The sequence below is a fragment of the Lagopus leucura genome, unplaced genomic scaffold (assembly GCF_019238085.1).
Source record: "Lagopus leucura isolate 7727_CA_CO unplaced genomic scaffold, USGS_WTPT01 Super-Scaffold_100030, whole genome shotgun sequence".
Taxonomy (NCBI): Eukaryota; Metazoa; Chordata; class Aves; order Galliformes; family Phasianidae; genus Lagopus; species Lagopus leucura.
This window is the reverse complement of record NW_024962281.1, coordinates 1,057,257-1,071,112: the sequence shown is the minus strand read 5'-3', so window position 1 is coordinate 1,071,112 and position 13,856 is coordinate 1,057,257. Positions and strand designations below refer to the sequence as shown.

The 13,856-nt window shown below is 50.8% G+C and overlaps 2 protein-coding genes across 4 annotated transcripts; one reads left to right on the top strand and one right to left on the bottom strand.

The window, feature by feature from the left end:
• The first annotated feature begins 827 nt into the window (after positions 1-827).
• RNF14 (ring finger protein 14) lies at positions 828-7,547 on the top strand. 3 transcript variants are annotated; one of them, XM_042881639.1, is made up of 8 exons: positions 828-884; positions 1,763-1,925; positions 2,417-2,568; positions 2,901-3,422; positions 3,815-4,043; positions 4,668-4,840; positions 5,329-5,459; positions 6,138-7,547. In XM_042881639.1, the coding sequence occupies exons 2-8, from the start codon at positions 1,772-1,774 to the stop codon at positions 6,187-6,189; spliced, it is 1,413 nt and encodes a 470-aa protein (XP_042737573.1). In that variant the 5' UTR covers positions 828-884; positions 1,763-1,771; the 3' UTR covers positions 6,190-7,547. The 3 variants fall into 3 exon arrangements, with proteins under 3 accessions (XP_042737573.1, XP_042737572.1, XP_042737574.1); XM_042881638.1 differs by having other exon boundaries at positions 851-884; positions 1,464-1,925; XM_042881640.1 differs by lacking the exon at positions 828-884 and having other exon boundaries at positions 1,287-1,925; positions 6,138-6,163; positions 6,269-7,547.
• Positions 7,548-8,763: 1,216 nt separating this feature from the next.
• On the bottom strand, positions 8,764-13,323 carry GNPDA1 (glucosamine-6-phosphate deaminase 1). The gene is made up of 6 exons (XM_042881641.1): positions 13,151-13,323; positions 12,973-13,074; positions 11,858-12,040; positions 11,220-11,404; positions 10,384-10,558; positions 8,764-10,094 (listed from the first exon to the last, which is right to left on the bottom strand). Exons 1-6 carry the CDS (start codon positions 13,272-13,274, stop codon positions 9,997-9,999), a joined length of 867 nt encoding a protein of 288 aa, XP_042737575.1. The 5' UTR covers positions 13,275-13,323; the 3' UTR covers positions 8,764-9,996.
• Between the last annotated feature and the right edge of the window lie 533 nt (positions 13,324-13,856).

Here is a 13,856-nt window from a genome sequence, read left to right as displayed (position 1 = left end):
ACCTGAGATGTAGAATAGTGACTGCACTCCTAACAGCTCAGGCGTGAATGTGCTCTGAACCACCAAGTTTAGATTCCCTGGTTAGTCTGTGAGCCTTGTCTGCAGCTTGGTGGGTGCTTGTAGGAAGGATGAGGGCTGCAGCCCGGCTGCCCGCACTGAGCGCTGACTGCTGTGTTCCTAACTCTTTAGGGGGTGTTGCTTGCTTCCCTGAGGCCTTCATTTGGAATGTTTGTTTTTCTTTTTCAGGAACAAAGCATTTTTTCTATGAGTTTATGCAGTAATTTGCTTCTAGTACTGATTGTCATTAAACTTGCAAACATTAATTTGTATGTGTTAAAGCCGAAGTTGAAACACCGTTCAGCTGTTAGAAGAAATAAATGCACTGGATTCTACTGGACAACTTTCTGAAGCCGTTGATTGGGGGGGGGGGGGGGGGGGTGTGAGCGTCTCCTTAGCGCCAGCAGCCCCGGAAGGCGGGATGAGTTCGTGGCCGCGGGGCTGAGCTGAGCTCCGGGCCGGCGCTTCGAGCCCAGCTGCAGCTGGCGAGGGCGGCGTTCTGCGGGCGGGGAGCGCAGCCGCACCCGGCGGCCCGTTCCGCAGCGCTGCTCGCGGTGCCTTCCGTCCATACGCGCAGTTGTTTCTGCCGCTCGCCCGGCTGCGGCGCCTCGCGAGGGACCCCGCGTTCCTCCCGGCCGCCGGGGAGCGCTGTGGGAGGGGGGCGGAGCACGGCGGGCGGAGCCGGGCGCTCTGCGCTGTCAGCGGCGCGGCCGGGCCGGGGCCTCCGCCCTCCGCCGGTCCTTTTCGGTTCGCGCGTCCCGTCCGCTGCGGAGCCGGCGGCGCCCCGTTCCGCGTCCCTCGGGCCGCGCGGCCGCCACGCGGCTGAGGTAACCGGGGGCGGCCGTGCGGAAGAGCGGGCGGTGCCGGGGGGTCGGCCGGGTGCTGCGGGGCGCCCCGTGCAGCCGCGGCCCCGCCGGGAGCCGTCACCGCGTCCTCCGAACTCAGTGCCGCCCGTGCGGGAGCGCGGCGGGAGGCTTTCTGTTCCCGGCTCGCTCCGGTTACGTTTCTGCCCGGCGGGAGCGGTGCCGGGGCGCAGCGGGTCGGGACTCCGCGGCGGCCGTTCAGCGAACCCTCCCGGGCGCGGCGTCTGGCGGAGCTGTGGCGGGGGGACTTCGATCCCCGCGGCTCCGTGCGCGTGGCCGCAGCCGGGCGGTGCCGCAGCGCCGTGCACTGACAGCCCGGCCGGCGTTTTGTGCGCGAGGCGCGGAGCGCTGCGGGACGGCGCTGCGGCTGTGCCGGGCACACAGCGCCCCCTGCCGGCCGGATTGCGCGGCGCCCGCGTGGGGTTCGGAGTTTTTACGGAGGTATTCAGAAACTTTGTCGTAAACGTGCCTTTCTGGAACGCTGCTCGAGCGATTCTGTTCCTAATGCGTTTCTCTTCTTTTCTGCTCTGTTTTCCCTTCCAGTCGCTGTGCGATGTCCCGCTGCCGCTTTTCCCTTTGCTGTATTTCGCTGCTGTTCTTGCAGCTGTTCTCAGCCGCTGACGGCCGTTTGCTTTTTAAGTCCTCCACGTTCTGTCGGTGTTTCCCATTCTGTAAAGTTACCAACGCTTTTTTTTTCAATTCATAAAAGAAGTGTAATCGCGTTCTGTGTTCGTATCGGCTGCTTTGGTTTCTGACTCTTCCTGTGGAGGTGTCAAACAGGCGCGCAGTTTGGATGGGATGCTGAACTCAGTTGATGCTATAGAGCGGTGTTAACCCCACAGACACCTTAAATGTCTTCAGAAGACAGAGAAGCTCAGGAGGATGAGCTGCTGGCGCTGGCCAGCATCTATGAGGAAGATGAGTTTAAGAGAGCCGAGTCAGCACAAGGAGGAGAAACCAGAATTTGTTTGGAGCTGCCCCAAAACTTCAAAGTTTTTGTGAGCGGTGAGTTGTGGTGGCTTCCGTTATCTTTAAGCTGACTTTCACCAGGTAGTTTCCTGGGGCCTTCTCAGATGCTCTCATAGGCTGTAGGAATATTTAGCTGACAGAGCTGTGTGGGATCCCTCCTTGTGTCTGTGGCACTGCTGGGGTTGTGTCAGGGTGGGCACTCTCACCATTTGGATGCAGCCTCTCCACTGAGATTCAAAACTCGAGCCGAGTTGTAGCATTTCTTTGGGGTAATTAAGTTCATGTATTTATTGTTCCCCTGGGGGTGTTTTTTTCCTTGTCCTCGGTTCCTGCTGGTATTTCACAGCACTCCTGTTTATGGGTTTAACCCCACACAACCTCATGGCGCTTAATGCACCCTTATTTAGGGTTGAATAAATGATTTTAAAATGAGCAATTCATCAAACGGACAGAGAGGCCGTCTGTGCCATCCTTTGGTTCTCATCTTTTTGTTATGTCTCACGTTGTCTCCATTGCTTTTGGCTCAGGCAATTCCACAGAGAGTCCCCAGGGCAGGGGGTTTGAATGCACCGTTTGCTTTCTGCCTCCGCTTGTGCTGAATTTTGAGCTCCCACCGGACTACCCATCCACCTCCCCGCCTGCGTTTACCCTCAGCAGCAAATGGCTCTCCCCAGCACAGGTTGGTGAACCACTTCTGACGTTCTAGCAGAGCTTTTGTGGTCGTGAGTGAGTGCACAATTGGCAGCGCTCTGCTGGATGTCAACATGGCAGATGCAACTAAAATTGAGACTTATGTGATGACACCTGGCTTTCACTTGGCTCTTTTCTTACTTGCTTACCCTTCTGAGAGTTCAAAGTCTGTGAACGTTATTTTTATGTCTTTTACACATTACCTAAAAGTTCTGGGATTTGAGATGTAAATTTGCATTAAAGGAGGACCATGGGAGAGGGAGGAGGGCTGCCACGAGTTCTCAGAGCTCACTGAAACCTGAAATGCTTTTTCTTTCCTAGCTCAGCGCTCTTTGCAAGCATTTAGACAACCTGTGGGAAGAGAACCGAGGCTGCGTGGTCTTGTTTGCCTGGATGCAGTTTCTGAAGGAAGAAACGTTGAGTTACCTGAACATTTCCTCCCCTTACGAGCTAAAAATGTGCCAACAAGGAAACACACAGGGCAGGACACCTTCGGTCCCTCAGGATGCCGAGGATTGTGGTGGTGCAGTGGGCTGTGCTGCAGCTGAAGAAGAAATTGATGAAAGAGCTGTACAGGACGTGGAATCTTTGTCCAGCCTGATTCGGGAGATCCTGGATTTTGATCAGGCTCAGAGAAGGAAGTGCTTTAACAGTAAGATGTACTTGTGCAATATTTGCTTCTGTGAGAAGCTGGGCAGGGAATGCATGTACTTCACCGAGTGCAGCCACGTGTACTGCAAAGCTTGCCTGAAGGACTACTTTGAAATTCAGATCAGGGATGGTCAGGTCCACTGCCTCAACTGTCCAGAACCGAAGTGTTCTTCTGTTGCTACTCCTGGTCAGGTAAGGGATGCGAGCGGTGGCGGCGAGGGCTGTGTGAGCCCAGCACTGTGGAGCACAGTCTGGCTTTTAACAGCAACCCAGGGAAATCCTCTCTCTGAGCCACACACATTCCTCCAGGTTACAGCTGGATCATGGGGAGCATGTTTTGCCTGCTGGCAGAGCGGTGGCATTGGTCAGAGGCCTGAACTGATGTCCCTCCTATTTGGTGCTGTGTGTTTGTTCTTTTGAGTGTTTAACTGTTACCAGAATAGCTTTTCTAGGAGTAATTCTGTGGCCTCACTTGGAGGATCCAGACTGAATTCACGCCAGCTGCACTTTTTCATCTATTTAACATTTCTTGTTGTAGGTAAAAGAGTTCCAAAGGCAGATAATCCTCCCTTGGTCTTTGTTAGGTGAAGGAGTTGGTCGGAGAGCAGCTGTTTGCACGCTATGACCGCCTGCTGCTGCAGTCCACCCTGGACCTGATGGCAGACGTTGTGTACTGCCCGCGGCCGGGCTGCCAGACACCCGTCATGCAGGAGCCGGGCTGCACCATGGGCATCTGCTCCTGCTGCAACTATGCGTTCTGCACTCTGTGCAAGATGACCTACCATGGGGTCTCGCCGTGTAAAATCACTGCAGGTGAGTCACTGCGTGCCAGGAATGGACCCCGAAGCAGTTAACTGGGTGTCGTGTGAAAAAGGCTGGAAGTCAGAATTTAAACAGGGAGGCTGGTTGGTGCGTGAGCTAGGACAGGTTCCTTTAGGTAGGTCTGTTGCTGGCGATTAAAAGATCCCACTTTCTTGGCACTGCACAGGTCAGGAAGTCCCTGAACTACTGACTGCCGAATTCAGAGAGGCCATAGAGGGCAGAATGCCTTCATTTATTTGTGCCCTTTTTTACCCTTTCCTGTGAATCCACTTCTTTCTGCTCTTTCTGTACGTGCTCAGGTGACACTTCATGGGCCGCGTGGCCTTGGAATCAAGTGGCATGGCAATAACTTTGTGTTCAGAACAAAAAACTTCTGGTTTTCAGTTCAATTTACATCTTAGACTTGTTCTGATTTCACTGAACTTCTCTTTATGATCAAGCACTGTAAAGCTGTTGAATGAGGGGCAGAGGTCTTAATATTCATTTTCTTACGTATTCTTATGTTTTACTCTTTAATGAACGATGCTGGTTTCCTGTGAGAATGCTTTATATGCTGTTAGCTGTACTTCTTCCTGTAATGCAGTGCAAAAGCTGTTTCTTTGTTTCACTCTGCAGAGAAATTGATGGATTTGCGTAATGAATATTTAGAAGCCGATGAGGCAACCAAAAGATTTTTGGAGCAGCGCTATGGCAAACGAGTGATCCAGAAAGCTCTCGAGGAGATGGAGAGCAAAGAATGGCTGGAAAAGAACTCCAAGTCCTGCCCTTGCTGCAGTACTCCTATAGAGGTGAGTGGTGGTGGAGGGGGAGAGGCTGGGATCACAGTAACTCCTGATGGAAATGAATGCAAAAGGCAAAGTCATTCTGTACTTGCATCAGCTCAGAGATTTACTCCCAGTGTCTGAGCTCACCAGTGAAAGCACATTTCTAGCAGCTGGCAAAGAGACCTTTGCCCTTCTGTCCGCAGTATACAGAGAGGGAGGTCATGGTTTATAGTCGGGGCCGTGAGCTGTTTTGCCCACTGGCAAAATGGTGGCATTGCTCAGAGGGGTGTTTTAGACCTTTACAGACTGCAACTGGTAATACACAAATAGCTTCAGATAAACAGGAGTTTCCAGGGGTGCCACAGCTGAGCCTCGACTCTGCGACCTCCCAGTTCTCCCAGCTGTGGAAAACATCACTGCTGTGATGGTCAGGGCACGATGCAGCCGTGAGCGTTGTGGTTTTGAGGCCTGACGTGCAAACACCTCATTGTTTCTTTTCTTTTCCCTGCCAGAAACTAGATGGCTGTAACAAAATGACGTGTACTGGCTGCATGCAGTACTTCTGCTGGCTCTGTATGGCTTCCCTGTCCAGGGTGAACCCATACAAGCACTTCAATGACCCGTCTTCCCCGTGCTTTGATCGGTACGTGTCTCCGTGTGTTTCCTCCAGTGCTGCACTGCTGCTGTTGGGTTCTGTCAGATGCACATTCCAGAACAGCAGCGTTTTCGTTGCTCTGCTTCTGTCCATCAGTGTGGCTGGTGGGATTTTCTCTTGTTCTTGAACCTCTTTTCTCAGCACTTTTTCCTCTCCCAACAACAATTTTTTCACTTCCTACCCAATTTTCCTGTTTTTCTCCCTGTGTCTCCTGCTGTCCTTGGAGCTCAGCTTTTACCTCTCTCGACAAAGATGAACTGTTTCACAACAAAAATCCATACTCTTTCATTTTGTTCCCCCTGTTGTGCTGTAGTTGTTTGCCCAGCGCTGTCTGCTCAGGTGACACTCAGCTGTTTGGAGCAGGCAGGCTTGGCTGCTGCTGATATGCTGCTAAAAACCAACTGGGAATTGCAGCATGCTGGTAACTTTTAATGCAGCTTGGATCATTATTTTCCAAGATTTCTTGACGTTTCGTGTCCATAAGGTGCTGTAAGACCCTCTGTGAAGCGCTGTACAAATGCAAAGTGGCTTCTTTTAACTGACCTTGGGAACTGCAGCATGAGTGTTGTATGCTACTGATACAAATTATGAAACCTGCTTTTGCTTTTTTATGTTTTCTTTTTACTTTATTTCCTATTCTGATGTAAATTTGTGACTGTTTTGCAGATTGTTTCAAGCTATGCAAATTGATGGTGAGTTCTGGGAAGATGAAAACTAGTATTCTTCTCTAGCAACAGATGCTGAAGAAACCAGAGACAGATGCTTTCCTTTTTTTGTCAAAGCTGTTTGATTTTCAGTGCTCTGATGCCATAGAAGAACAATAGCACCTTGCACTGCAGGATCCTTGCACAACCCTTCTGTTGCCAGAACCAAAGGAGGCCATTTTACGCACCCTGTGGTCAAGGTTCCTGTTGAAAGTCCTAATAGTAACATCCAGTGATAAAGAGAAACGCAACCAAGAAGTGAGAACAGAATGGGAAGTCTGCACCAAGAGGTGCCCCTCGTTCAGCTCCTGAATGGCAGCAATGTTTCTGGAGTGGCCTCCTGAGGAGGTTTGCCTTCCAGGGATGTCAGCTGGCTCCCGCTGTTAGGGGCAGCGCCATTCCAGGTGCAGAGCTCGCTCTGGAGCTGTTAGTTACACTGCTTGGGAAGGGAAAGCGTTGTGAAGCAGCACAGGGCTGTGTTCAGGGGCTGAGCCCGCCGCCTCCTGCATTTCCTGCCTGTTTCTGTGGCAGCAGCTCACTGCTGTTCTGCTGGCAGTGGCAGCGAAGGCGCTGATCCCTGACTCCTTGTGCTGCTGCAGTGCCCGTGTTCTTCACTGAACGCATTGGCAGAACTGACTGACAGCTTCTGGAGTCGGGGTCGCCCTGCTGAGTGCTGCAGTGCTGTGCGCCTCGCTGCCAGTCCTCACTGAGCACTGAAGGGTGATCTGAGTCTGGTCAGTGAAAGTAATACCAGACAGTTTCTGTGCATAGACAGCCTGGATCAGTGATAATTTTTAGTACCTTAAAGAATTCAAATTTCTTTCTCACCAGACATTAACTTGTTTACAGAATCTTCTTGTAAGGAATTTGATTAGTTGATGCTTTTGGTTCTGGGCCAGATGCCTCATTTCTGCTGTTCTTGCCCTTTACATATTTCAAAAAACATGGTTTCCCCTAAAAGCTCAGCAAGCTGTTTTGGGAACATGGAAATAATTGCTGGAGAGAAACACTGGTTTATTTTTTTTTTTCCTGCTTACAGAATGATCTAAAAATTTATTTTGGAATTCAAACTCTTTAAAGCAAACAGCAGGTCTGGATGGATAGCTCAGGAGCTTGAAAACTGTTCAAACTCGGTTTTGATTGATAGTAAATAAATTTTAGTTAAATTCCTGGCCAAAATGAGTGTTGATGTAGTTCCTTTTGCAGAGGAAAAGTCTCTATTCGAATTGGCAGTGATTAAAGTAGTAAGGGTGGATTTCCTGCCTTGATTTAGGCTGTAGGATGGTGTGTGTAGAGCAAGTTTACATTGTGTATGGTTTACTTGTATTTCCTGCACCTTTCACATGCACTAAATTCACTTTAAGACAGCAAATACAGTTGTCTTCCTGTTTGTCTTCGTTATGGCACTCGTGTTGGCTGTTGGTGTGTGGTACAGCTGTGGTGCTGGGCTCTGGTGCTCTTACACTGCAGGGCTGAGACACTCGAGGTCTCAAGTGAACGCAGCAGAGCTCAAAACTTTTGTGTGAGCTTGATGCCTGGGGCATCCTGCTGAGGGAACTTGGCACATTTCTGTAGGCTCGGTGCTCTCAGAGCAAAGTTACCTTGGATTTTTGGGGGACATCAGGCCTGTAAGTGATGGATGCGGTGGCAGTCATAAAGCTGCCATGGAAACAACATGTGGGATGCAGCCAGCTTTGTGCTGCACTCCCACAGTAGTTTGCACTCTGCCCCAATTGTTAACACAGCACCTGAACTCCGTGACCAGGAACCTGCTTTGGAAAGCACTTTCTTGCTGTGCAGATTACGTGGGCAGACAAGGAGTGCTTGGCCCAGGGTGAAGTGTGCATTTATCATTCTCTGCCTGGAGGCAATGCTGCTGGATCTCAGGTGTATAGAGGCAGTGCAGGTCCCTTCTCCAAGGACAGAGGTGCAGAGCAGCAGCCAATGTTCCTGTGGCTGCTGGGCACTCAGCGGCCCTGGGCTGCAGCTCCTGTGCTTAACAGAGGCACAGAAGGACTGAGCCTCTCCCCAACAGCTGAGCAGGTGAGTGTGCTCACAGGACAAACAGCTGGCAGTGCAGAGGCAGAACAGCTCAAACCTCATCCTGTCTTCATCAATCAGGGCCAGGCGAGCAATGCCACTAACGCAGCACAGTTTTTTCCCTGAGGCTACTTTTCTTCTCACAGAACGATGCCTCCTCATTTCTGTGCACACACAGACTGTGCTTAATTACAGACATTTGATGGTACTGGTAGGGAGCTGAGACCTCCTCCTTTTTCCTGTAGAAATTCCCACTCTTTCCCCACCCCTCACCCTGCCCAAAGGAAACAGACAGCCACTGCCTGCCCGGCCGGTTGTGTGGGACGCCTACCAGCAGAGAGCAGCCAAGGAGTTGGGCCCTTAAGGTATGCAGCCACAGCAGCTACTTCTTCCAGTTCTTGGTTCTGGGTGACAGAAAGCCTTGTTCAGAACAACACACCCTTTTGGGCTTTGTTGCTGCTACTCAAATATGCCATGACAGCTCCCATTCAGACACATAAGTTGTTCCATGTTTCGCAGAGAAACCAAGCAACACGTACAGTCAGAGCAACTGGAGAAAAATAACACTTTTACTGTACAAAGTTATAGATGAACAGCTCTATAACAAACTTCTTGGACAAAGACAACGCATGCTCCCCAGTCTGGCTTGCACTGATCTTGTTTAGATCTTAGAAGGACCAAATGATCTTGTTTAGATCACAGAAGGACCAAATGGGCTTTGGCTGTTCAGGCTCTTGCCCACCTCTGTGGGGGCGCTTTGTAATTAAGCGCATGCTGAGCTCAGGGAACAGAACGTTTCCTTTGAGGATTACCTGACATTTCCTGGAAGCACATGAAATGGAGAGAGAACTCGCTGCCTCAGGCTCTGCCCAACACCAGTCACAGAGCACCAAGGAGCACAAACAGAATTTATGTTTGTTGTGAAGAAATCTACCCTGCTGAAGATCATAAAGCACCACTGCATATAAAGTTGTACCTCGTAACTGAATGTATAAGGCCTCTTTTAGAATTGTGGCAACAAAGAAAATCACAGATTCATGAGCCAACCATTCACTGCATTAATGGCACTGCACTGGGAATTGCTGCATCCCTTTTGTTGGGATCTCCTTACATCTGGCTCCATGCTGGGCTCAGCCAGGGCAGTTTGGTCCTGAAAACTTCCATCAGATCGAGACTGCACACCTCTGTGGAACTGTAACTGTCTCTTCTGCCTGGGCTGTCCTCACAGGGAAACGTTCTCATTATATCCAATGTCAATGTCATTTTGTGCCCCACTGTCCCTTATCTCTCCTCCTGTGCACTGCAGCGGAGCACTGTTTCTATTTCTAGATGGCTTACTCATAGCTATGAAGCAGGCTACTGTTAAGCTGTGCTGATACTTTCCCTTCTCTGGGCTGAACAAGAACCATTCCCGTTTTATGGGAGTATAACTTTAGAGCATTTTGAGGGGCAGTGCTACACAGATGTGTTTGACAGAACTGCAAAGAATACATTCCAAAGTGACCACCCGTTGTGTTTTCACATTTGTTTTGGTGCCTCCAGTCCAATTATAACTGCCTCTTTGCTTAAACAACTGATTCTCCACTGGTTTTGCCTTCAGAGAATACGTTGGTGGAGATTTGTGGAACACAGCACAGTGGATCACATCCTCATTTGGTTAATTAAAGCAGGTACTTGCTAATTGAAGAACAAACAAGATGAATTTCTGCAGCAATTCCCTTTCTTTGCAGCTGGTTTTCTACATAAAAAGATGGCTCAGAGTTACTCTAGGCAGTGAGAGATCAATCACTGTAAGGCTTCTTAGAGTGGCTTCTTTGTGCTTCTGTCTCCTTCATGCTGTATAAGGGTTCCACGAGCTTGTTATGAACCAGCATTAAACCTGATGTGGCAGGTAAAAAGATGACTTCAGTAGACATAATAAAGCAAAATTTTCATTCATTGCATGCTAATGAAATTAGGTTAGTCAAATCCGTGCTCCTTTGTCCCACAGCCACAGAGATAAGTGAGAAGTGACTGACAGCCTCAGTGCTCTACGTTTCAGCTGTTGTCTTGGAAGAGTGTTCTCTTTTGGGAGTTTTTGGGAGATTAAACAAGCATTTAACAAAAATCATGGCTTCTGCCACTGAAAAAAGAAGTGCAACCACTGCCTGCCCTGGTCACAGACTCACCTTTAAAGTACTTCACTGTCTTAACTTTCAGTTCCAGCGTAGCATCCTCGTCACACACAAACACGGTCTGGGGGTGCTGCTGGAAGGCAGATACTGTCCACATGTGGTTGACACCTTCCTCGATGGCTTTGTACAAAGCAAAGGCTTTGTGGGCTCCTGTGATGAGAATCATCACCTGGATTCCAAGGCAAGAAGATGGCAGTTAGAGTCCAGAAGACTTGCTGAGAGCAAACCCACACCAACTAATAAAGAGCTGCCCAGTCCCTAATGGGGAGTAAGGTCTGTCATGCCCCCAGAAGTCAGTCACAAGTTCTGTTTGCTTTAGCTACATTTTATTTATCATAGCCTGGAGGCTAATTTTAGGGATTTGGACACTTTGAGCTCCGATTAGGTACCTACATACAGACTTAACTTGTACAAATCAAGGTGTAGGTGCAGTGAAAAGCTATTCCATTTGCCTTTCATCATCTGGTATAAGATTGAGTCAGACAGAGGTTCTTGTAGCTATTTCACCAGATGAGCTCCTTAACTGAAGCCATTCTCCAAAAGCCCTTCCAGCTCCCTGCAATCACAACTGTACTGCAGGGTTCCACAAATGTTAGGGTTAGCAGAGCAAAAAAAAAAAAAACCAACTGGAAAGCAGATTAAGCAGATTAAGAGCCTTTCTGTAGTGGTACAGGATGCAAGAAAGGAAGACTGTGTTCAGCTGTCTGTGGCAGGAAAAACGTGGGCTGGTTCACACCAGCAGGGTGCATAACTGCTCCAAGATGACCTTCAGTTATTTCAGAAAGCCCTGCTCTAGAGCTGCTGTATGTAGTGTCTGTTGTTTTCCTAACCTCTCTGGCATCCATGACAGTGCCTACTCCAACTGTCAAAGCCATCGTGGGGACTTTGGAGAGGTCACCATCAAAAAACCTGGCATTAGCCAGTATAGTGTCCATAGCCAAGGTCTTCACTCGTGTCCTAGACACCAAACTTGATCCAGGCTCATTGAAGGCGATGTGACCATCAGGGCCAATACCTGTGACAGAGACAGTTTGAGAGGTAATGGTAGCAAAAGCTCCTTATGAAGTCAGAGACTTTCTCAGTTGCACTGGGACAACAACAAAGCAAAGCAGATAGCAGAATCTAAAGGCAAACTGATGGGGAAAGCTTGCTTGTGTTGGCTATAACTATTTCTAGCAGCTTCCTGTTACCCTAATTATTGTAACACATTTTGTAGTGGATAAAATTCAAGCCCTGCCTGGTTCTCCAGCTCACCACCTTGTGAGCAATTCCCTTCCTGAATTCAAACATTTAAGCAGCGGAATGAGATGTCAGACAACAAGGCTACCAGCACACACGAGCACTCAGTAGAAGTGTACGGGGTGCCTTCACTGCACATCCCCTGGACTTATTTGTCTTCTCCAGATAATAAATAAGAGAGATGGAGGAAAGACAGTGCATAGAGACTGCCAGTCCTTCAAGTGTTCACCTCCAACAAAGAGTTCAATTCCTCCAGCTGCTCTGATTTTATCCTCAAACGCATCACACTCCGCCTGTAGATCAGCTGCATTTCCATCCAAAATGTGAACGTTTTCTGCCGAGATATCAACATGCTTGAAGAAGTTGTTCCACATGAAGGAGTGGTAGCTTTCCGGATGGTCCCTCGGGAGACCTGTTGACAGAGCACGCACAGGGCTGGGACCAGCCAGAAAAACATCACCTGTAATGCAGAACACCTACACAGGCTTGCGGTGCCTCTGGCAACAGAGCTGTTTTCTCCATCTGTCTTGCAGAACTCCCTCGACTTTCAGAAGTTTTGCTTCCTCAAATAAGTAAAATTACACCAGCCATGCCTAACATTTGGCAACCCCGCACTCAGCAGGGGGGCTGAAACTGGGTTATCATGATGGTCCTCTTCAACCGTAATGTGATTCTCTGGTTCTGTGTCCTTGTATTAACACACAGCGGATGTTCCAGAAGAGCAGGGATGCGCTGCGCCTCACCTCTTACTGCCTTTCCAGCCCACCTCCCAGTTGGCATTAGCAAAAATGATTTAAAAACCAACAGAGAAGTCTGGGAAATAACCTACTGCTTTCAGTTTTCTCCTCGAACGCTGCAAACCCACATAACTGCCCATTTCCTGACACTGCTGAACTGCTTACGGAAAAACTTCTCGCTCAGTATATAACTTATCACTGGCAAATAATTACCCTGCAAGTTTTTCACCTTTGGAGCTCTTGGCTCCCTCCAGCCATCCTTCTGAAGAGCCCATTTCAGCACAGCTCCCAGAGCGAACCATCCCTCCGCTATCACAGCGCTGGGGCCGCCTGCGGGGCCGGCTCCACAGCCCGGGTGCAAAGGTGCAAAGCGGCAGCCGTTATCTCCGCTTACAGCGATAACGGGATCCTCGGCCGCTCAGCACCCGGCCGGCTGTGCGGTGCGGGTCAGACACCGCGCTGCTTCTCACGCGGTTTCACACGGCGCCCATCGCGTCCCTCTGGCGATGCGCGTTTCGTCCCGCCCTCGCTCTGCTTCCGAGCCCCAGGGCACAGCGCGGAGCGCCCGCTGCATCCCGGCTGCAAGGGGTGCGCGCGAACCACTCACCTACGTACTCGTCCATGTTGAAGGTTTTCACGTACTTGAAGGACAGGTCCCCGTTTTTGTAGTACTCCACCAGCTTTCTGTAGCAGCCCAGCGGCGTGCTGCCTGCGGACACACGCCATGCCGTCAGCCCGTCCGTCCGTCAGCCCCTCACAACCCGCCCGGTCCCGCCGCCACCCACCTGTGGGCAGCCCCAACGTGAAGAAGCGGCCGGGGCCGGGCGCGAAGTGGACGATGCGGTTGCGGATGTACTTGGCGGCCCACTCGCTCGCCCGCTCGTACGTCTCCTGGATGATGAGCTTCATGGCGAGGCCACGCGGAGCACCGCCCCTACGCCGCCATTTTAGCGCCGCTCCCGCCCCGCCCCGCTGTGGGCGGTCAGCCCGGCTCCGCGGCACGCAGAGGGCTGTGCGCGCGAGTTCTGCCCGACGGCTGCGGGCGGGCGGTGGCGGCCGTGGTGGCACAGCGTGGTTCTCAGTTTATCTCAGAGCGCTTCCATGGTAACTGTAGAATCAGCGCAGAGGGAAGCAGTTCAGTGCGCCCAGTAACGAGGCGTTCAGGCTGTGAGAGGTCTGTGCAAATAAATACAAATGATGAGCTACGGCTCCGCGGCCGCGCTGCGCTCCGCCTCCCGCAGTCAGACCGGCCGCCGGCTGCTTGCAACCCCTGCGCGCTGCTCCGGCACCGAGCGGCACGGTGCTGCCGCCCCCCCAAAGTGACCTTCCTTCTTTCCTTCCTTTCCCTCCTTTCCTTCTTCCTTCCACCGCTCCGGCTCTCTTCACGCTGTGACCGGAACGTGCCCGACCTCGCCTTGCAGCCTTGCTCAGAGGTATGAGGTTTGCTGAGGTGCAAAAGCTCTTTCAAAGTCAGACGGCTTTCTGCTTTCA